The sequence below is a fragment of the Xenopus tropicalis genome, chromosome 4, assembly GCF_000004195.4.
Source record: "Xenopus tropicalis strain Nigerian chromosome 4, UCB_Xtro_10.0, whole genome shotgun sequence".
Lineage (NCBI taxonomy): Eukaryota > Metazoa > Chordata > Amphibia > Anura > Pipidae > Xenopus > Xenopus tropicalis.
The window spans coordinates 75,006,679-75,029,226 of record NC_030680.2 but is presented as its reverse complement, the minus strand read 5'-3'; the positions used below and the strand labels follow the sequence as shown (position 1 = coordinate 75,029,226).

At 38.8% G+C, this 22,548-nt stretch overlaps 3 protein-coding genes across 10 annotated transcripts in view; 1 reads left to right on the top strand and 2 right to left on the bottom strand.

Moving 5' to 3' along the window:
* The window catches only part of sf3b3 (splicing factor 3b subunit 3), a 41,008-nt gene extending 40,187 nt beyond the window's left edge, over nt 1-821 (bottom strand). The window contains exon 1 of one of the 2 annotated variants that reach the window (XM_031900831.1): nt 732-821. The gene's annotated coding sequence lies outside the window, so the exon portion shown is untranslated. Of the gene's footprint in view, nt 1-403; nt 561-731 lie in introns of those variants that run through there. The other variant, XM_002931659.5, reaches the window with a different exon arrangement.
* On the top strand, nt 806-20,397 carry cog4 (component of oligomeric golgi complex 4). Of its 2 annotated transcripts, none has more exons than XM_031899860.1 (19): nt 806-998; nt 3,116-3,198; nt 4,117-4,231; nt 4,626-4,800; nt 5,386-5,579; nt 7,601-7,706; nt 10,223-10,380; nt 11,155-11,213; nt 12,498-12,631; nt 14,906-15,024; nt 15,130-15,296; nt 16,643-16,808; nt 16,901-16,963; nt 17,677-17,793; nt 17,912-18,004; nt 18,117-18,200; nt 18,518-18,619; nt 19,702-19,830; nt 19,935-20,397. In XM_031899860.1, exons 1-19 carry the CDS (start codon nt 879-881, stop codon nt 20,067-20,069), a joined length of 2,319 nt encoding a protein of 772 aa, XP_031755720.1. In that variant the 5' UTR covers nt 806-878; the 3' UTR covers nt 20,070-20,397.
* A 593-nt stretch (nt 20,398-20,990) lies between these two features.
* Nucleotides 20,991-22,548, bottom strand: part of fcsk (fucose kinase) — a 28,484-nt gene continuing 26,926 nt past the window's right edge. For all 6 annotated transcript variants that reach the window (XM_004914045.4, XM_004914046.4, XM_004914047.4 and 3 more), the window contains exon 24: nt 20,991-21,623. In XM_004914045.4, coding sequence (XP_004914102.2) covers nt 21,540-21,623 — 84 coding nt within the window. In that variant the 3' untranslated portion in view covers nt 20,991-21,539. The remainder of the gene's footprint in view (nt 21,624-22,548) is intronic.

The following is a 22,548-nucleotide window of genomic DNA, read 5'->3' as shown; positions in this document are numbered from 1 at the left end:
TTGTTCGTGTTCCAATAAGTGTTTAATGGAGATAGTACCAGTACATGTCAGGCAACAATAGCTTAGTCCCATATGCCCAAAGATCTGGCCTGACAAGTTAGTGATAAACTATACATTCACACAGCCTAGTTCCCTCACTATTAATAAGCGAAAAAAAAATGTACAGTGTTGTGTAGGTATACTATACAATTTCTTAAGAATGAATGGAAACGGAACCATGCCCAGACTCCGCCGTCAGTTCCAAACGTTCCTTATGTTCCATGCATTAAGAATAATATATAAAAAGCGGTCGTGCTGCCATAGCGTGGAAAGCGGGAATACCACACAAAGTAAAATCAACATACTCTGCATTCATTTGCCAGCTGCCATGGTTGGAAGCACAAGAGAGGCCCCACCAACTTACCTGTACTTCGGGGACAGCTTTTCCAGAAATAGAGCGATACAATATTTTGTGTTTACTCCGCGCAGCGATCGTAGCTATTACAGAACGCACAACGTAAGGATGGCAACAGAATTGGCCGGATAGTAGGCGCCAATCATTCGACCGCCATTTCGCGCCGTCCTGTGCCACAAATCAAGCCTTGCATAGGGCCCTACGAAATTCTTATGATGTGCTGTCCAGGGAATTGCCTACACCGCCACAAATGTGCGCAAAATTTAAATTTCCGATTAAAGTTATTCGTTTTGCCTCGCGTGTATGTAGCGCAAACAACAGATAAAATTGTATTTACCCCGCGGGAGAACACGAATTGCTTGCAGGCAATATAAAGGACAGCCGCCTGCGTCCTATGGAAGCCGGGACCAGAGCTTGCGGAAGTAAAAGCTGAAAAAAAAAATCCCTCGGCAAGACTAGCCCGGAAGTGACGCGTCTTGTCAACATGGCCAACTCACTAGGTTTCCAGGGTGATGGGGGTTCGGTATTGAGTATGGAACATGTTAGGTCCTTGACTGATTTGCAGGATCTGAAAGAGGCGTATGAGAGGCTCTGTGCTGAAGAGGTGCGTGCAAAAGGAATTGTGTTGTTAGGTGCTATTATACTGCTGATGGGCATGATATCAAGATCGGTCAGATAGGTTTTAACACTTATTTTTACCTTTATCTGAAACGTACACAGCATGATCTGACGGTATATAACGGCAAAAACTGCCATGATGGCAACAATCGTTCAGAAATTATATATTATATATATATGTGTGTGTAGGGACCCATAGGGTTAAAATGTCCCTATGGCTTTAAACCCTGCAAGTTTCCTTGGTTTGTGCTGTTACTGGGCAAAGGCCCATGTATCAGTTTAGAGTTTGCCTATGTGTCTTATTGGTTAACTGGGAGACCACTCCCTGGGCACTCTGATATAGTGCTTAGCAGGGGGATGGGTCTTCCTCTTGGCTGCATCTGCTGACCCAGGTGGAAGTCCACTGAGCCTGGGATCAACAGGGCCCAGTAAAGTGAGTACCCCAGAGGCTGCATCCAGCTCTAGTAAAGTTGGGGAAAAGGAATCCCCTGTTTGCAGGCAGTTGAGACTGAAATTGAGTGAGCAGTGGCTGTAATGGCTGTTCCAGCTTTAAAGAGAGTTCTGCTACGCTGCGGTTAGATGCCTAAATCCTGGGATCTCAAAGTGATTGATCCACCTGAGGGAAGGTATTGAAAGTCTCCAGGTGTTTTTCGTGTGCCTGCTACGTGGGAGCAACTGCCATTCCAAAGGGAGAGGTACTTTGGGAAAAGGTAGCGCTACCTGGGGAAACTGAAAAAGCTCTGGGGAAGGGACTTTGCCAGGACTGAACTGGAAAAGGGTATTTCCTCCAGGAGTGGAGTGTGGGACTGTGTTCTGGAAGAGACTGAGCCAGTAGTGACAAAAACCCACAGGTTTCCAAAGCAGGGTTATTACTGTTTGCATGTTAATTCTATTTCATTTTCACTTCATTATATAAAGTTGATATTTGCTGCAGCTGTGTGTGATTATTTCCTAGTGGAAATCCCTTTGAGGTGTGCTCCTTAGTGTCCACTAGGTGGAGGCACTGCGCTAAAATCCCAGTCCCAGTACCTTTTATCTGCAAAGGGAACCCAAACCTTCTGTTCTAAGCCTATATACAGCCCAAATATAAGTGAGTGTGCCAAGAAAGTGTTACATATATATATGATACATATAATCAAGTAACAGCTTAAACACTAATCCATGCCCTTATCCTTTCCCGCTTAGATTACTGCAATCTCCTACTAACCGGCCTCCCAGACTCCCACCTCTCTCCCCTGTACTCAATCTTAAACTCTGCTGCCAGGATCCTCCTGCTCTCTCCTAAGAGGGAACCTGTTCAGCCTTAAGCTCTCTAGCATGGCTGCCTATTAAGCAAAGGATAGCATACAAAATCCTGCTAACATTCAAAGCCCTTCACTCCTCTGCTCCTCACTACATTTCTTCACTGGTCTCTCTGCACGTTCCTGGTTGTCTCCTCCGCTCCTCTCAGAGCCTCCGTCTTTTTACTCCAGTAGTGATATTTAGTGATATTTACTCCAAAATGATATTATGAGAGCCTGACTTAATGTGTTGCCAGATCATTCATTATCAGTGCTGCTTGTGCTTTAGTTACCATGACATATTTTATAGAAATTGAACCTCCATGTTCAGTTTGGTAGGGAGTTAGATAATTTCAAATGCTGCATGTTTGAAAGTCAAATTATTCAAAGAATTCTATGAAGCCCTGGGGCAGATTTGGGCCCTACAAATTTTTGGATGGCCTTGAGCCAGTCAGCTCTGTTTCAAAAGCACCCTATAAAGTTGATTGTGTTAAGTGGAACTTTAACATACATATTCATGACTTTCCCTTTTCTAAAATAAAAAGAAGGTGCAGATGATTTAAGTGAATATAGTGTAAAAATGCATACAGGACATTTTGATTTCCTGGCATCACTGGCCCTTAAAAGACAGGATATGACAAATGAGACCATGATTACAGTGGAATAAAAAATGAATAACTAAATATAAAATAACACAAGAAACCAATCTAATCAGTAAGAGCTTTTCATTTTGCTTCCAATGTTAACTAGTTTGTCCACTCAAAAAAAGGACAGGTAATTTTTGTCTCATTGTAATGATGTTTTTATTTGCATTTTACCACAGAAAGACGTGGAATCTGAGCTCCTGACACTTCTTGGGCAGCAGACGATTGTAGAAAAAAAGATGCTAGCCTTGCAGCGGATGGGGTTAGTTACCAGGTTTTACCAAAGTAATTGCTGATACATTTCAGCTCACTAAAACTATATGTAAACAGAACAACACCTTAAATAATGTCCTATACATGCCAACCTTTTGGAGAAAATTGCAGGCGTGAAAAAAAAGTGAATTTTATACTTTCTAAGAGTTTTCTGAACTTGAAATTTCAAGATATGTAAGTTGAAAACATCACACATTTGCATAAAAAAAATGAAATGAGCTTTACAACAAGTCAACAGTCAATTTATTTTACAATTTAAGTTCTTTTAAAGAGCCTATTTTTTCAGGTTTTTCCATAAATATGCTTGGTGCCCTGATCCATTTATTTATGAAACTTTAATTAAAAAATGTGTAAATTGGCCTCCCAGTGTTACAGTGTAACTCAGGGAATATACAGTACGAGATACAGTAGGAGAACCTTTCCTCATAGTTATTTTTTTTTTTCAGTTTCTTTGCAAAACTCTTCAATTTAGTGCTGTGGAGAACTGCTTCATTATTTGTATATTTAGACTACTTCTCTGTTTGGAATTTGGCAATCATTTGTTGCTGAGTTCCTACACAGTGGTATATTAAATTGCAATTCTGTGTACTGAACTTCCACCACAAAGGAGTTAACAGAGCCCTTTATTTTCTATTTAGCTTGTACTTGGAGGGCCTTGCTGACCCGCCTAACATAGGTGAGACAATACCATGCAACAGCTCACCTGCATGTTTAGCATGGCCGTGAGTAAAGTATACACAAAAGATAATGGACTCTGCTAATTTTGTGTGTCCCTAGAAATGCATTTAAAATGTCCTTGTGTAAGAGTGGAGGGTGTTCATATATGTGTGTACTATTTAGTTATAAATGGGAGCATTGTATGGTACATTAACATTATAATTACATTTTTTTTTCAACTCCTTCTCAGACCAAATCTGCAGCTGATCGAAGGTGATGCACAACAGCTATCAGGAATGATCACCTTTACTTGTAATTTAGCAGAAAATGTGAGCAGCAAAGTGCGGCAGCTGGACCTTGCAAAGGTATTTTGAAACTTATTCTTGAAATCAAACCGCTTGGTAGATAGAAAACATTTGTTTCATATTAATATCCTGTTCTGCACTCAGGCCTCTCTTGTTCATCTTTGACTGCTAGAATTAAAGAGATTATTGTATTTCCAGATTATTAACCAGTGAAGACTATCTGTGTGTCTTTGCATCACTTCAAAATGTGCTGCTGTATGCAGAGTCTAATTCACTTTATTTTTAGGATTAATATTTTGTTCAATTAAATATATTTGCATAGATAAAGCATTATTTTTGGTTATACAAATGAATGGGATCAGTCCTGCTGTATTTTCTCATGAGCATAATTCACAGCCATAAGTATACTTGAATGTTACCTCTTGACAGTCTAGGGCTATATCTTCTCTTTTAGAGCCGACTCTATCAGGCCATCCAGAGAGCAGATGACATCTTGGATCTTAAGTTCTGCATGGATGGTGTACAGACTGCCATGAAGAATGAAGATTATGAGCAAGCAGCAGCTCACATACACAGATACCTGTGCTTGGATAAATCGGTTATTGAGCTCAGCAGGCAGGGGAAAGAAGGTAAAGAAATTTTTTAAAAATTCCAATTTTTTTCTTAAAGCAGCAAAGACTGAGGCAACTGTATAAGTCAAGGTGGGTCCTGCTGATCTAACATACACAGTTTACACCAAGGGCCCCATACTCTGTCAAATTTTGTGAATTAATCTCTGGTTTTATATGTAGGTTTAAGGAGGGAAATGATAATGTTTACTACCTGATGCCAATCCCTGATAGATGCCATAGCTATGGATTTTTTTGTGGTGTCTTAGGGGCAGATTTATAAAATTGTGTGTTTAGAGTTTAGTACATAAACCCTCGCCCACATTCTATTCATTCCTATGCGTTAGAACTCACCATTTGATAAATACGCCTCCAAAAACCCCTTATGGATTGACACTACATACAGCCATTATTTGCATTGAAGCATTATTAGTGGGTTAAAGATGGGAGTACAAGACAGATTTCCTCTCTCTTGTTATAATTTGCTGTCATTGAAAAGGATTCAGTGGCTCCCAGTTATGATAGTTAATCTTTGGAATAATATAGGCAAATCTGCCTATATCTTGTTGTGTTGCTGGTTTTGAAAAATGTTTTTACTTATCATAGGCAACATAATCGAAGCCAACCTACATCACCTGCAGGAAGCAGAGCAGCATCTAAAAGTTGTAGTGAGTGAAAAGTTTGATGCAGCAACAAAATCTGGGGATCTTCCTCAGGTTGAGAGGTTCTTTAAGATTTTCCCTCTGCTTGGACTTCATGAAGAAGGGATCAGCAAGTTTTCAGGGTATCTATGCAAACAGGTAACAATATAACCAGATATCAGCCTCTCCTCAAGGTTACATTTGGCAAATAATTTATAAACTATACAAAATGAAGACCAAATTAAAAATTGCTTAGAACTGCCCAGCCTATAATATAGTTAAAGGTGAACCACCCCTTTAAAAAAATAAATAAAAAAGCAATTAATGATTTCATAAAGGCTAATAAAGAGTTAATCTCCAGCTGCAGGCATACCTTCAATTCTTTTAATAGTGCCCTTAAATCTCCCCATATTTTTCCTGTTCAGATGATCAGAAGCCTCTGGAAAAAAACTCTGAAAAAAATGCTGAGCTCTGTAAAGTCCCCATAATGCTTCACTCCTGCACCAAGACCGGTGTATATGTGCAGTTTGTAAGGAAGTTTCCTGCTGATTAGCTCAGATCACACATTCCTAAGGGGGGGGGGGAGTTCTTAGCATTCTTGAGGGACGGGGGAGCAGGAAAGGGGAGAGAGGAGAGAATTGGGCAGACTCTGGCATAGGAAAACAAAGAGACAAGAAATCCTGTTTCTTTTGACAGAGAAGTCAGTGCAGCATTTCTGTGAGTGCTTATGGCTGTATTTGCATAGACCTTTCTGATAAAGCTTACTTAGTTTTTTCTTTTTCTTCTCCTTTAAGTCTTTAACTCTAACATAACTTACTTGTGCAGGGCTGCTGTTTTTCTTCTGTAAAACAGTTCTGTACTCTGTAATCCACTTTCTTCAGGACATAATTATATTGTATGCAGTTAGGTTTTCTGTTAAAGTTAGTATTTTACAGTAAGTTTAAGATTCAGTGGACTTGTAAGGAATCTGACCGAGTCCGATTTATGAAAATCTGAACTGGGGAATCCTTATGGACTCTCAGCAGTTTAAATTTTAATTAGGACTTTTAAACAGCCCTTTTCTGAAAAATGTTATATGTATTTTAGGGATGCAATGTATTCACTACTTTAGGATTTGGAGGAATCCCAAATCTTTCATGAAGGATTCAGTTGAATCTGAGCCCTAATTTACATATGCAGATGAGGGCAAAGAAAGGTTAAAAGCAACCATAAGCTCAGTGCTTGGAATCCAGAATCTGAATCCTGCTCAAAAAGGCTTGGATTAAGTGCATCCCTTGTATATTTTGCTTAGCAAGAAATAAAAAGCTTTCAAATGTACCACCATCACCAGGTTGTTTGGTACATTGACTTAAAGCAGTGATGTATTAAAATTTACAAATTTATCATAAACTAATACTATCCAGTATAGTATAGTATAGTATAGTGCTTTACTACTAGATATATATTTTATGAAAGGTATATGCTGTGCCATATTTAACCTTGTGGCAGTTGAAACACCTTTACTTGCCAGTGGGAAGCACAGGCATTTCTTTGGTTTGTGGAAAGCATACAGGATAATTTATAGGCAGAAACACAAGTTTAAGCACCTGTGCCACCAAAAATCATGTGTTTTTATCATCCATGTGGGTATTTGGACTGCTAATACTGATTTGAATAATTAAACTTCATTCTTAACCCTTTAGTACTAAAGCAATATTCTGTAGTGCAGCATTTAGCCACTGTAATACAGTGTTTTCCAAACTGTGGCTGCGCAGTTTGTCTGTGTACAGTTAATGAGCAAAAAAGGGAAAAGGAGTAACAGCAAAATGTCTTTATCAATATTGTGTTGGCTTTCCATTTGATCTTGTAGGCTACTTGGAAATAGCTCAAATAAATTTGCATCTATAGGAAGGGGTGTGTTTTCTTGCAGTATTGAGTGATGTTGGGCTACGGAAGGGTGTTCTTAATCTTGAATTTTAAACCTGAAAACCTTTTTAGGTCTATCAAGTAAACTGCCCCACCTAAATAAGGAAATCTGTATGATCTAGAAGGTTATGTATTTTGGTCATCATATATAATTTAGGCATCTGGTTTACATTTTTTTAATACAAGTAACATTTTGCTATTTTTAATTGTATGACTGTCCCTTACTAAGTGAGGCCAAGTTACTAATGGCTGTGATCTGGTGGTATATTTCATAGGTGGCTAAGAAAGCTGAAGAAAACCTTCAACTAGCATTGGGAACAGAGGGTGGTGAAAGAAGAGCAGCACTTATATTTGCAGATACTTTGACACTCCTGTTTGAAGGTATCCTGATTTTATTACACATTCATATCTGTGTGTTCATTGTATACACCTCTTTATTGTTCGGCACTGTGGAATGGGTTGGCGCTTTATATATATATATATATATATATATGTGTGTGTGTTGTTCTTATTTATAATAATAATATTAAAATTACATTTTATTTAAATAAGCAACATACAACTGTGTTAAACAAGCAACCTATTCAAATTGAAAAATAGCTGTAGCTTTTGTTATCAGTTTCCCTAAACTGCATAGAACAGTAAAATTAAAAGAACATTCAGTTTTACCCCTCTTGGCAACTGTTGGAAGAGGAAAATGTAGTAAATGAAATTACTCTGTACAGTTAAACCGCCTGTATAAGGAAATCCTCCTGTTCTTTTCTGTTAACTCTATGGGGCACATTTAGCAAAGTACGGTTGTTTCCGATTACAAAAAATGTTTTCGTACTGTGCGTATTTTTTGCGACTTTTTAGTTAATTTGAGCAACTTTTTCATACTTTGCGACAAAGTCGTATTTGTTGCGCCGGGTACGAAAGTTTCGGATTCATTAAAGCTTCGTTATCGTGACTTTCCTTGGGTCAGGTTGGAGCTGCAGAGCGCATTAAATTTTAGTTAATTTGTGCGACTTTTTCGTACTTTGCGTCAATTTGCACAACAAAATCTTATTTGTCGCGACAAGCAAGAAAGTTTCGGATTCATTAAAGCTTCGTTATCATGACTTTCCTTGGGCCAGGTTGGAGCTGCAGAGTGCCATTGCGTCCTATAGGAGGCTTTAAAAAAGACGCACAGAGGGATCAAAGTCAGAAAGGTTTTCCCGACGTTTACGAGTGTTCAGAAAATTTTGTGCCTTTCGGATCGCCAATACGATCATCAGAAATTATTGTATCTAATCCGAATTTTACCCATTTTCGAGATTGGAACTCGTACTTTGATGAATCTGCCCCTATGTATGGCACTTTAACCTTCCAGATGGTGGGAAGTAGGAAGATAAAAATGTAACAATAATCCCTCAGTAAATTATTAAAAATAAGTTATTAAAATTTAGAGAATAGACAGCATATGTTTCTAGTAAAAGTCTTTAAGCTATTTGTGTAAATCACTTTTTTGGAAATATTTTGACAAATTACTTTCATTGTAGATTGCTTTGTCACCACATAGCAATAATATCATCCATCATGAATGCAGATGTGCTTGGGTTACATATTTGCATGTTTCTGTTTTTACATTTCATTGTGCATCAGTTAAAGGGATACTGTCATGATTTTTATGGTGTACTTTTTATTTCTAAATGACACTGTTTACACAGCAAATAATTAACTATCATTTAAAATTTTATTTTTGAACCTACAAATGTATTTGTTGTATTATACATTTATACACTTATACAATTATTGAATTGTAGTGACACTCTACAAACTTCAACCCATAAAGGTGAAGTTGTAGGGGAGCTCCACATAAGATAGAAAAAAAAGTCTGCACTTAGGGCCACTTAGCAGTCACTTTGGCTTTAAATATTAAAACATGGGTAATGTAGGTTTGTGAAGCATGAAGATCTGCTCCTAACATTATAGGATACTAAACAAGGGGCTTGTAGAACTTCCCAGTCCTCATCCACCAATCCTAGAATATATTTGGCTCCCACTTGCTTTTGAATTTACCAATAGCCTTTTGTTTTTAAGTAGTGTGAAGTAAAGCTACAATAATGGATAAGCTTTATAGATATTTGCCAGTATATTTCCCACTAATGACTTAGAAACTAAAACAGGAGATGCTGGCCATTGGAAATCAATGCCTTTTTAATTTGCCCTTTACAAGTACCCAGAACCATTAATTTTTAATTCACAAAGCATATTTTGGCTTATTATCCAAATAGTTCAAATTACAGTTTACCCAACTTATATAAACCAGTTGAAGACTTTAAACATAAACACACTGTATAGTTGGTAAAAGAGAAGCGTAATGCTTACTTAGTCATTCCCTCCAAACCATAGCCTTTAGCCAATGAAGTAGAGGTGGACAGTAAAACTTACTGAAAATTGCTCTCCTTCAATAAGGGCAAAATACCAGACCAACAGATTGCAATGCAGCAAGAATACATATTTTAATGTAAGAGTACATTTCAATAAAATATACAGCCAGGTCATCAGGAATTGAATCATATTGTTATAACAAAGACATTTAAATGGACAGGATTCTATTATGCCAATATAATGAAAAATGTATACGAGAACCAAAAGCAAAAAATATCCTTGAAGAGTCCATTTTGACTACTGTGTATTCAGTTGGACAACTTTGTTTTAGTAGCTTGCAGAATGGATGCATGAGTAATTTGTGCATGAATAAAATATTCAACTAAAATTCTAATGTACTGAATAGTTTTTAAAGGAGGCAATATTGCCTTGTGGATTGCAACTTGAAGGACGAGGAGTCTTTGTTCTTCAGCCTGTAGGTAATATGATTACATCCTGCCTGTGAATTGCATATGGAATTATTTTCTGATTTCTTTAACTGACAGGGATTGCAAGAATAGTGGAGACCCACCAGCCAATCTTGGAAACATACTATGGACCTGGAAGACTGTATATGCTCATTAAACACCTACAAGCTGAATGTGACCGTCAGGTTGAAAAAGTGGTGGACAAGTTTGTACAGCATAGGGACTATCATAGGAAGGTAAGGGAAGAAGAATTAGAGAGTTCCTAAGTAGGACCAAATCAGACTTTTCAGGCTCTGTCCTAATCTGTCATTAAAATGACTCTGGATGCAAGGGTAAATAGGACTGTAGCATACAAAATAATTTTAAGTTTCAAACTTGTAGTTACCAAACAAAATATTAAATAATTAAAAAAGACAAAAATATTAAGACTATTTGCAAATCTTCCCAGAATCGGAACATGCTGAAATTTCAATATAAGGTGACCTCTACCTTTAACTGTGTTGTGTAGGTCCTCTATAGCTATTAGTAGATATAGGACAGTAGAGGATGTATCTGAATTGTGATTTGCTTGTTTGCCCCTTTGCAAATATAACTAATTCAGTCACTGTAAAGCACAATACATAAAGGATAATGTTCATATATTTATATGATATTCCTCTGTACGTCGTAAAAGGTAATACATCAACAATGAATTGTAATGCACAGAGCTCAGCACAAAAAAAATAGAGTTAGGGTGAATAAAGGGTTTAGTTATGTAGCTAACATTCCTGGATAGGTCCAGTAGCGAAGTGGTGTAACTGGCAAATGCCTACATCTCCCAAGAAATTCTATAGTGTTAACTGTTTGGGGAACTGAGGTGCCAACATTGCAAAATGTACATTTTTTGCCTCCAGCAAATCAGTTGAGGAGTAGTTGTTTATGATGAAGAACATGCTCCACATTTGAAAAGCCTATCTGGCACTTAAGCAGTTAAAAATGTTTGGACATGTTGACCTGTAAATTTGTTTCAGTTCCAGCAAGTTCAGAGCTGTATGATGCGAGGATCCTCAACAGACAAGATCGAACCTAGGTAAGCATATGTTGATTTAATGTAAGATTTTAAAAGTACATTTATTAAGCTTTCTATATATTTTTTTCTCTTGTTTTAAAAAAGTATTGCGATAATATAGCAGCGATAAGCTTATGACATATTATATTTAATCTTAACTGCTGTAAGCATAAAATTGTTTAAAAACCTGTTTCTGAAAAAAAAAAAAGTTATTCAGAGTCAGAATTTTCAAGTGAATTATCAAGCTCCTACTGTGAGCATTGTTTTCAACTTTTAAGATTCCAGGAAATAAAACACCTAACGCACAGAATTAGATTACTTCTTGCTGTTTCCCTGACTTGCAGTGTACCACAGTCTATGCCATTATATTACAATTCACCTTTTCCTCCATGAAGATAGGGTGATACTTTACTCAAGACAAGAAGATATTTAATTTCACATTATTCATAATGCTGTGCTGCTGGCCCCAATAGTCTCGTTAAAAATAATGCTGAAACTGGCCTTGTGGTTTCCTTTGTGCAAAGATAGGTTATTTATCATGGTACATTTAAAAGTGACAGCATACAAGATTGATCATCAGATATACCTTGGTTATAAGCAGCATTCCTATAATTATTTTACCCCTTACACTGGCAGTAATATATAAAAGTACAGAGTACACTAAATATTCTTATGTATTTTTAAGTGATACTGCTTATGTTAACAGATAACCTACACTGACACCAAATAAAAAAAACCCATTAGTGAGGTTGAGACTGTCCTAACTGAGGAAAACATAGCATGACTAAGAAATATTGTTCTCACTAGCACAACATTTTGATAGTTCATTTTGTTTGCATCTTATTAGTAGCTTGTCTTCCTTGCCATTGGTCTGCCTTTGCTTTGAAAAGCCAATTTGGCTTGTGTCAAGTCTCACCATGGCAAGAGAAAATATTTTTTTGCCTGTGTTATACAGTTTCTTTTCTTCTGTTTTTTTTGGGATTCTTATTTCTTGTTCTTCTCTGGTTTATGCTTCTTGCAAAACTTTCTATAAAAAACTGGGGCATTCCTGTGCCCCTATGGGAGATGGAACGAACAAATAGTAAAAAAGAGTGCTTCCACATTGTGAGATAGTCCTTATTTAATTGTTAAACCTGTTTAGTTCAAATTCTAAATGAATAATTGGATTATAGAGTAGCTTGTAATACACTAATTATAGTAATTATATACATTTTCAAGAATACAAACAAAGCGACTTGGGTCAATCTTTGCTTTAGTAACCAATTATGTTGAAGATTTTCAATTACAATTTCCTTGTAATACTAGGGATCTAGACCCAATCTTATCTGAGGTAACACTAATGAGTGCCCGGACTGAGCTGTATCTACGGTTCATAAAGCGTCGAGTTGTGTCTGACTTTGAAGTTGGAGACTCCATGGCAACAGAAGAGGTGAAACAAGGTAATGACATAAGGTATAGGATTATTTTCTGACTTCTACCTCTAGAATTCAGCTTGGGCTATTGCTGTATGTTTTTGAAGTCATTGTGGGGGGCTATAAATTTTCCTAGTGGCATCCCAGAATTTAGTAGTTCCTGGACTATCACAGATAGAACATATATTGCCTTAAAGGAGAAGGAAAGGCTAGTAAAGAGTTAATCTCAAAATGCAGGAATACCTTCAGTTGTCTCAATAGTGCCCTTAAGTCTCCCCATATTTCAATAGTTCAGATGATCAGAAGCCAAACAGGAAGAAAAAACGCTGAGTTGGGTAGAGAAGATTCCCATAATGCAATGCTCCTGCATAGACTGTAGGACCAGGACTGTAGGTGGCGCATGCGCACAAGCAGGAGCGCTCCCCATAGCGTCCAGTTGCTATGGCGACCACTGCCCTTATAAGAAGCGAATGCAGCGGCAGCTGGGGCCATTACAAGAGAATGCAGTCGGCAGGCAGGTGCTGGGGGGGAGGAGAGGCAAGCGGGGAGCCACAGTGACAGGAGGACACAGCCAGCAGACAGGTGCTGTGGGGAGGAGAGGCAAGCGGGAGCGGAGCGGGGGGGGACGGTTTGGACACAGCCGGTAGACAGGTGCTGGGGGGAGGAGAGGCAAGCGGGAGCGGGGGGGGGGGTTTGGACACAGCCGGCAGGCAGGTGCTGGGGGAGGAGAGGCAAGCGGGGGCAGGGCACGGGGTTGGCCACAGTGAAAGGAGGACACAGACGGCAGACAGGTGCTTAGGGGAGGAGAGGCAAATGGGGGGCGGAGGGTTGGCAAAGTGACTGGAGGACACAGCTGGCAGACAGGTGCTGGGGGGGGAGAGGCAAACGGGGAGCGGGGCGGGGGGGTTTGCAAATTGACTGGAGGACACAGCTGGCAGACAGGTGCTGGGGGGAGGAGAGGCAAACGGGGAGCGGAGCAGGAGGCGGGAGGGGTTGACAAAGTGACTGGAGGACACAGCTGGCAGACAGGTGCTGAGGGGAGGAGAGGCAAACGGGGAGCGGATCGGGGCGGGGGGTTGGCCATAGTGACAGGAGGACACAGCCGGCAGACAGGTGCTAGGGGGAGGAGAGACAAGCGGGGAGCGGAGCGGTTGGCCACAGTGACAGGAGAACACCGCCGGTAGACAGGTGCTGGGGAGCGGAGAGACAAGCGGGGAGCGGAGCGGGGTGGTTGACCACAGTGACAGGAGGACACAGCCGGTAGACAGGTGCTGGGGGGGAGAGGCATGCGGGGAGCTGGGGGAAGTTGAGTGTGTGTGTGAGCTGGCGGGGAGCGGGGGAAGCATGCGCAGTAGAGACAGTGAGGGAAAGGGAGTGGGCATCCCTTGTTAAAGGAACAGTAACACCAAAAAATGAAAGTGTATAAAAGTAACTAAAATATAATGTGCTGCTGCCCTGCATTGGTAAAAGTTGTGTGTTTACTTCAGAAAGTCTACTATAATTTATATAAATAAGCTGCTATGTAGCCATGGGGGCAGCCATTCAAAGGAGAAAAGGCACAGGCACATAGCAGATAACAGATAAAGCACTATTGTATTCTACAGAACTTATCTGTTATCTGCTATGTAACCTGTGCCTTTTCTCCTTTTTTCCAGCTTGAATGGCTGCCCCCCTGGCTACACAGCAGCTTATTATATAAATTATAGTAGTGTTACTGTAGCAAACACACCAGTTTTACCAGTGCAGGGCAACAGTGCAATATATTTTTATTATTTTAAAGCTCTTATATTTTTTGGTGTTACTGTTCCTTTAAAGATGGCGGCGCCATTCATGAAACAAGTATGTAGAATGTAGCAGGTGTATCTCTGTAAATCTTTCATTAGGCAAGCCAGGAATATAGTGTTTGTACACAGCAATAGTAGTACTATTTAATAGTGTGCTTAATATATTTTGACTTTCCTTGTCCTTTAAATACAACCCTAATTGTCCTTTAGGGTGGGCTGCTTGTGCTCCCATAGGTGACCAACCTTATAGGCTTGGGAAGCTATGGTGTATAGTAGAGGTAAGCTACATTCGAATATATAATAAGTTGGGGAGCAACACAAGCATAAAAAATTTCCTGGTGGTGCCAAATAATGAGCTGTGACTGGCTAATTGGTAGGCATTTTGCAGACTGGCAGTGTACAGGAGATTCTGTTTGTCAATACACCTGGTTTTAATGCAACCAGAACTTGCCTCCAAGTATATAATGGCAACACAGTGCTAGTCTTGTCTTATCACTTTCTTATTTTTCTTATCCAGAGCATCTGCAGAATTTGGATAAGCTGATAAAGCATTGCCTGCTAAGCTGCTCAGTGCAAGAACTTATTGGATATTATATTACCATGGAGGAGTTTTACATGAGAGAGTCTGTTAACAAGGTAACATAATGTTAAGAATACTAAGCAAATCAGAGCTGCATGTTTATACATAGATATGCTTGTTAAACACATCATTTCCTGTGTCTTTTTATTTGGATCCTGAAGGCTGTGGCCATGGACACATGTGAACGAGGGCAGCTGATCTCCAGCATGGTGGATGATGTATTCTACATTGTGAAAAAATGCATTGGGCGTGCACTATCCAGCTCCAGTATTGACTGTCTTTGTGCCATGATAAATCTCTCTACAACCATGCTGGAGTCAGATTTCAGGTGACATTTTGCTGCAGTGGCCATAATTATGGTTAAAGTATACTGTTTTTTTGGTTCTATTTAATAAAAATGTTGCCCATCAGCTATCCGCGCAAGGCGAGGGTACCCTGAGCCTGACCTTTGTAGGCACATTTTGATCACAAAAAAATATTTTGTATTAAATCAATGTTGGAAAATCTGATTACATATTTCCAGATACTTATGTGCCTGTGTGCTTTCTTCCAGAAAGTACATGCACTTTTTGAAAAAAAAAATATGAAAAATCTATCACTTGACAAACAGAGAACCACAGAAAACAACAGACTTATGAAATGGTTTCCACAGTATTAAATTGAATGAATAAAAAAGCTGCACATAATGATAGTATCCCTTTTTCATAACTTGCAGGTTTATAAAACATTTAGTGATTCAGAAAACACTCCAGTATTCACCTGATCTGGAACAAAGATGACTACAGTTGCGCATAATAATGCCATGAAATAATGGTACTGCGTTCAAAGCTGTTTCTTGCAATTGCGCATAGTTGTGGTGAGCACTGCTGGCTCTGTCCTGCCTCATCTTGCAAAATATACACAATGCATCTATTTGTTGCAGTTCTTCATTCCTTCTGCACAATGCAGGTTTTGTTGACTGGCCTCTTAGAGAAAATTTAATTTAGTTAAAACCAATTTTAAAAGGGTGTGAGGAGTAATGTAATAAAATTGCTACTGAACTAGTCACCCACGCATTTATTCAGCAGGAAGCATTTAATGGGCAGCTGTTTGAAAACAAATATCTGATAGGTTGCCAAGGGCTAACAGACTTGAACAAACTTTGTATTAGATGACCTTTTTTTATCATGTAAGAATGGCATAGCCAGGCCAAGTAGTATTGCTGCCCAAGGCGATAATACTTGACTCAGCGGCCCAATAGCCCATACCTCCAATCGGACCTCTTCCTGCGCACAAATCCCCCAACCCCCCCGCTCGCAGGTACTGTTTATCAGCATACTGACAAGAGAAAATGGTTTTTGTTTGAATATAACAACTCCTAATGCTATAAAAAACAAAACAGTTAGCAAGCAAGCACCCCAGTCACTGAGAAGCATTTACATTATAGAAAAGCTGCCAAAAATATATCCGTACAGTGTATGCTCATTTTCTAGAAGTACCATGCAGAAAGATTTACTGATTGTTCAGTATGGCTTTGCATATATTCTAATATTTATGAGAATGTGCTGATGCAAAAACCTGCCTTATAAAGTACAACTGTTGCCTTCTACGGTTCTATTGAAATATCTAGACAAATAGTATAGCGCCATAGCTCCTACTTGAATTCTTACTCAGCTGCTATTTCTTATCCTGAAGGGAGGTTCTTTGTAACAAGTTGCGGATGGGTTTCCCAGCTACTACATTCCAGGATATCCAGCGTGGAGTAACAAGCGCAGTCAACCTCATGCAAAGCAGTCTGCAGCAGGGCAAGTTTGACACAAAGGGTATTGAAAGCAATGATGAGGCCAAAATGTCCTTCCTGGTGAGAAACAGAATAGCAGACTTAAGTTATATTTCTATAAAAAAGTTCTTTCTTTCATGGTTTTTATTATAATATTCTGCCTTTTTTTTCAGGTGTCACTAAATAATGTTGAAGTTTGCAGTGAAAATATCATGACTCTAAAGAAAAACCTGGAGGTACGAAGACCTGCATTGCTATGGAGTAAATGGGGGATAGACTGAACAGTCAGAATGTTGGAGAATCTATCATTGCCCTTAACAAGAAAGCAAGAGAGGTGCACACTGTCTCCAGCAGAAGTTCTCAACCTTCCTACTGCTGCGACCCTTTAATACAGTTCCTCATGTTATGGTGACCCCTAACCATAAAATTATTCCTAAGACCATCAGAAATATGTGTTTTCCGATGGTCTTAGGCGACCCCTGTGAAAGGGTTGTTCAACCCCCAAAGGGGTCTTGACCCACAGGTTGAGAACCGCTGGTCTACAGTGAAATGAGTTATTATTTTGATACAATACGAGAAAAACTGGGACCATTAAGAGGGATTCAAAATGTTGACAGTTAAATTGATACAAATTGACATATTTATCAAGGCAAATTAGTTGACTAGTTTGTTACAATGTGTTTGACTGCAGTTGAAGACAGTTTTGTGCACCCCCATATTAGAGATGAGCAGCAGTGCTAAGCTTTAACACCCCTCCAAATATTTAATTCCCTCAAATTGAATTCACTTGGGGGCTTAACAATATGAAATAGACCATTTTCTGTTAAGAGAGTTTCTCTCAAAGAAAGCAAGGAACTTGTGTAGAATAGCATGGGGTTAGAATTCTCTAAGGGGGAAGTATTTGCTGTGTTAAAGTCACTCAATGGCCAATCTGTTAATCTTACTCTAGAATGACTGCAACAAAATGTTCAGCCAGGGTCTTGGTGGGGAGCAAGCCAAAGCCAAGATTGACAGTTGCCTATCTGATATGGCTTCAGTGTCTAACAAGTTCAAAGATCTCCTACAGGTAAGCACACTCGATTCATTCATGTCAACTGCCCATTATTGCTGGCATTTTAGACAAGGGATGCAAATATTAATAGTGCCGTTATAATCTGGATTGAATTTTATATTTTTTGCTATAGGAGGGTCTGGGAGAGCTAAACAGTACAGCTGTAAAACCCCAAGTCAAACCATGGATTAATCTGTTTTTGTCAGTGTCTCATAATATTGAAGAGGTGAGTTGCCTGAAGGATACAGACAAGTATGGATGAAATGTTCTAGCAAGAATCACAGTACAATTAATCTATTCTGGCAACTGACATATTTCTTTCCTATTTTGGTTATTAGGAAGAGTTTAATGACTATGAAGCAAATGACCCTTGGGTGCAGCAGTTTATAGTAAACCTAGAGCAGCTAATGGCAGAATTCAAGGTACTTACCATCTTAAATGCACAATTCGTGACTTGTGGATCACAAAGAACTCCCAGTGGTAACTATATCTTCTATGCACAAAGAAGTAGGAAGGATAGTATTTGGTTTGCACAAGCTAAGCATTTCTGTTTTCTTCATTAATACAGAGATGGGAAGTTTGGTGCAATGGTAGACATGGAGTCATTTGTCACCTGTCTTCATCTTCATGTTGGAATGATTTGTTGCTTTTCATACATTCAGCAGTGTGTGTATAGTAGGCTATTCTGACATTATGTTAAGATGGGATTATTAAACTTCTTCTGTCTTTAATCCTGCAGGCAGGGTTATCTTCAGTTATATATGAGAATCTCACAAGTCTCCTCACCAGCCTGATTGCTATGGAGCTGGAGAAGGTTGTTTTAAAATCAACATTCAGCAGGGTAAGACTAAGTCACAGGCACTGGCCTAGATACCATGTCATGTTTGTTTACATTGATCCATTTATATTTTATGAAAGAAGATACTGTTGTGGTATCAGTATCTAGATAATGATGTGCTTTTTTTATTAATAATAAAATTGCCCCTTATGCATTGGTATTTCAAATTAGATTAAAGGTGGCCATAAACGGCCCGATTTTTGCTGCCGATTTAGCAGCTTATTTTTCATGGCAGTATGGTAATGATAAATGTAGTATGGTAAATGATAAGCTTTATTTTACCTTTGTTGAAATAATAAAGTTAATCTTCTCTTTCCCCCTCTCAAACACACAGCTCAGATACATCATGAAGGCAGAAAGGGTGCACACCAGTCACATATTAGAGTTAACTGTTTATTGACTAAAACCCAACACAGATCTAAATGCAGAAAGACAAATTGCTGAGAGGGGGATAATGAAGAGTAAACTTATATTTAAATACATTTAGAAATTTTCCTATTTCATATATAAAATTTTTGTTGACTGCAATGTTATTGTTTATATATATAGCACCAACATATCCTGCAATGCTTTACATAGATTATACCTCATATACATCAGTCCCACACACACACTAACTGATTGATTGCAAATAGGGTCCCTGCATGGAATCAAACCTAGGACCCTATGTCTTGCAAGGCAAAATGCTCACCACTAAACCACCATACACATGCATTCCTAAGTGTTCAGCTAAATCAATTGTGAACCCTTAGTCATATGACTATAAAACTTTAGTCAACCCAATGCAGCAACATTGTGTTCACACATAATGCAATATTTAGATTCTCAAATCTACATATGCAAACCAGCACTCTGATGTGGTCCAGTAGCAGAGGATTCATTAATCAGAATAATCCAAAAATATATCAAAATGTGAACTCATTCACCCATTAATAAATATGCCCCTAAAAGTAAAGATTTGTGACATTTCCCTTCTCTAGGTGACTTTGGTAAGCTCTATTTCACCCTTTGATACATGCCACTTGTTTGTATATTTTTGACCTTGGTGTCCACTTTCTATTGTGACCCCTTTGTTTTGTTCAAAGCTGGGGGGCCTGCAGTTTGACAAGGAGCTGCGCTCTCTAATTGCTTACCTCACCACTGTTACAACTTGGACCATCAGGGATAAGTTTGCCCGTCTCACCCAAATGGCAACCATCCTGAACCTTGAGAGGGTGAGTGTTTTTGTCCCATTTTGTTTACTGTCATATATTTATGCTAATGATCAATCTGTGACAGTATTCAAAGCATAATTGTAATTGCTTTTCTTTCTTTAAAGGTCACCGAAATCCTGGATTACTGGGGCCCTAATTCTGGGCCTTTAACCTGGCGACTCACTCCTGCAGAAGTCCGACAGGTTCTTGCATTACGCATAGATTTCCGTAGTGAGGATATTAAGCGCCTTAGACTGTAGCTGGACAGATGAAGAAGCACCGAAGTTGAACTAGCCCAGAAAAACTTAAAGACCTTCTTCAGCAGGGACTAAAATCAGGCACTTTATCTTTGTGTCTTGTGTGTGATGGGCACAGGTATACACAGTCCAGCTTTAAAATGAATCAGCTGCTTGATTCTACGGTGAATTCAATAGGGACTGAGGGTTGCTTCAATGACTAGGCTTTTGAAAGAATTTACTGCTGTAATACATGAATTATGATTTGCCATATTAATACTTGCACTGTCAGACAGAATAATAGCACAGTTTGAATGCCCAATAAAAGATATTGGGCCATGCTTTGTCAGAATCAGGTGAGTTTTGTTTTTCTTCCATTCACTGTTATCAGCATATGGGAGTCTTGCAGCACTCACCAAGGGTGTGTTTACCCTCTAAAAGGTTATACTGCACCTCAGGTTTACATTTTGTGCTTGGCCCAAATGTGACAGCAGGCAGAAAACATACAAACTGTATTCTAGCAAATTCCATGGAACTGCTAAAGTGATATCCTAATACAAAGCTTACATTTTTGTACTATTATATTGCAGTGCAGTCTTTTTGGCACATAACATGACTTCTGTTCTGCTATGAGGAAATAATGAGTTTCTGAGTAACATACAAGGAGGAACCTTGCACTGCAAATCTTACACTATCCCTATATGCATACAAAACACACACTTGTTTGGTTTAATAATCCAAGTATCTGAATGAAAATGTGTGCAAATACAATGGAATCCATACACTTATTAACCAGATACAAGTACAAGTTCTCATTTTGCTGCTTCAAGAATATAGCAGGGTAAAGTAGTAGTGGTATAAATCAGTTAGTTCAGTTCAGTTACTTGCTGTTGTAACCAGTGTGCTGTTATTCTGTGTAAGGAATACAAGACTGTCACCATCCGGGAACGAAAATAATCAGACTTTTATTTGGCAATGCAACCATGGACACTAACAGACACAAGTATATCGGATTTCTGTGAACACTAACAGAAACAAATCATATGCCTTCATCTATAAAAATATATTTATAAATAATGCTTGAGAGAGGGTCAGCACTCACAGGACTTCTATAAACAAATTACTTTTATTAAAGAGAAGACTAACGTTTTGGCTAGCACTCTAGCCTTTATCAAAGTGATAAAGGCTAGAGTGCTAGCCCAAACGTTAGTCTCCTCTTTAATAAAAATAATTTGTTTATAGAAGTCCTGTGAGTGCTGACCCTCTCTCAAGCACCTTCAACATTATTTGGACCTGCACCCAGGCTATATATTACAACCCTCCACCAGGTAATTTTGAATTAAAAATCTGGCAGAACTTCCTGCTACCCCAAAAAAGTCAGTAGAAATGTCTTTTAAAAGTGCATAAAATAGCAACTGAATGATATCTTTATCTAAGAAAATCACAGATATGTATCCAAGTCTTTTTGAAGGTTCTTGTAGGCAGATATTTCTCTTAAGGACTTTCCAATGTATCCAAATGCACAGTGAAATTTTCAGTATCTACCTGTACTGTGTGTACACTGCATCTCTCCAGGCCCTATAATAAAACAGATAACAAAAAGTATTGCACATAAATACTAAAACTACTAGCTCTTTGAATGAAATAACAGAAAGCATACACAATACAGGGTGCATCTAAAACTACTAAATGTATGGCTACTGAGAACTATATCTCCAAGTATTTGAAAATGTAAAATGCTTAATGTAGCTCCAGTATCTTCAAACCAATTAAACAGTCATTTTAAGCTGTATACCACCTATATTTATAGGTGCAATAGTCATTATTTGGGGCAGGCTCACAAACACACCCCCATCCTTTGACAGTCAGGGTAGGACAGGGGTCCCCAACCTTTCTTACTCGTGAGCCACGGTCAAATGTAAAAAGACTTGGAGAGCAACACAAGCACCATAAAAGTTCATGGAGGTGCCAAATAAGGGCTAAGGTTGGCTATTAGGTAGCCTCTATGCAAACTATCAGCTTACAGGAGGCTTTATTTGGTAGTAAATCTTGCTTTTATGCAACCAAAACTTGCCACCAAGCCAAGAATTCAAAAATAAGCACCTGCTGCTTTAAGGCCACTGGGAGCAACATCCAAGAGGTTGAAGAGCAACATGTTGCTTACAAGACACTGGTTGGGGACCACTGGGGTAGGGTGTGAGCAGATGCTTATTTGCCCTCTTAATTTGTATAGATATATAAGTGAAGAGCTCCTTTTCACTTCCTGCGGTATGGCCACTCGTACAGTATCCCTGCAGTTTGACCCGTGGGTTGATCAGTAAGTGTCCATCCAGATATTCTTTGAATTAATGCTAAACTGCTAACTCAGTAGTGTTTTAGATATTGTAAATGCTATGATGTATTGATAGAAATGTCACAGAACTTTGCCAAGTTTAGCCATTCAAATAGTCAATGAAACTGGGCTGATTTAAAAGTTAATTTGTGAGGTGCTTGTGCCAACTGG

Excerpts from the sequence above, each read along its gene's own strand:
- cog4 (XM_031899860.1), top strand. The coding sequence starts at position 879 with ATGGCCAACTCACTAGGTTTCCAGGGTGATGGGGGTTCGGTATTGAGT. Across the intron at positions 16,809-16,900 it reads AGGCCAAAATGTCCTTCCTG|GTGTCACTAAATAATGTTGA; the intron begins GTGAGAAACAGA and ends CTTTTTTTTCAG. Across the intron at positions 17,794-17,911 it reads AGTTCAAAGATCTCCTACAG|GAGGGTCTGGGAGAGCTAAA; the intron begins GTAAGCACACTC and ends TTTTTGCTATAG.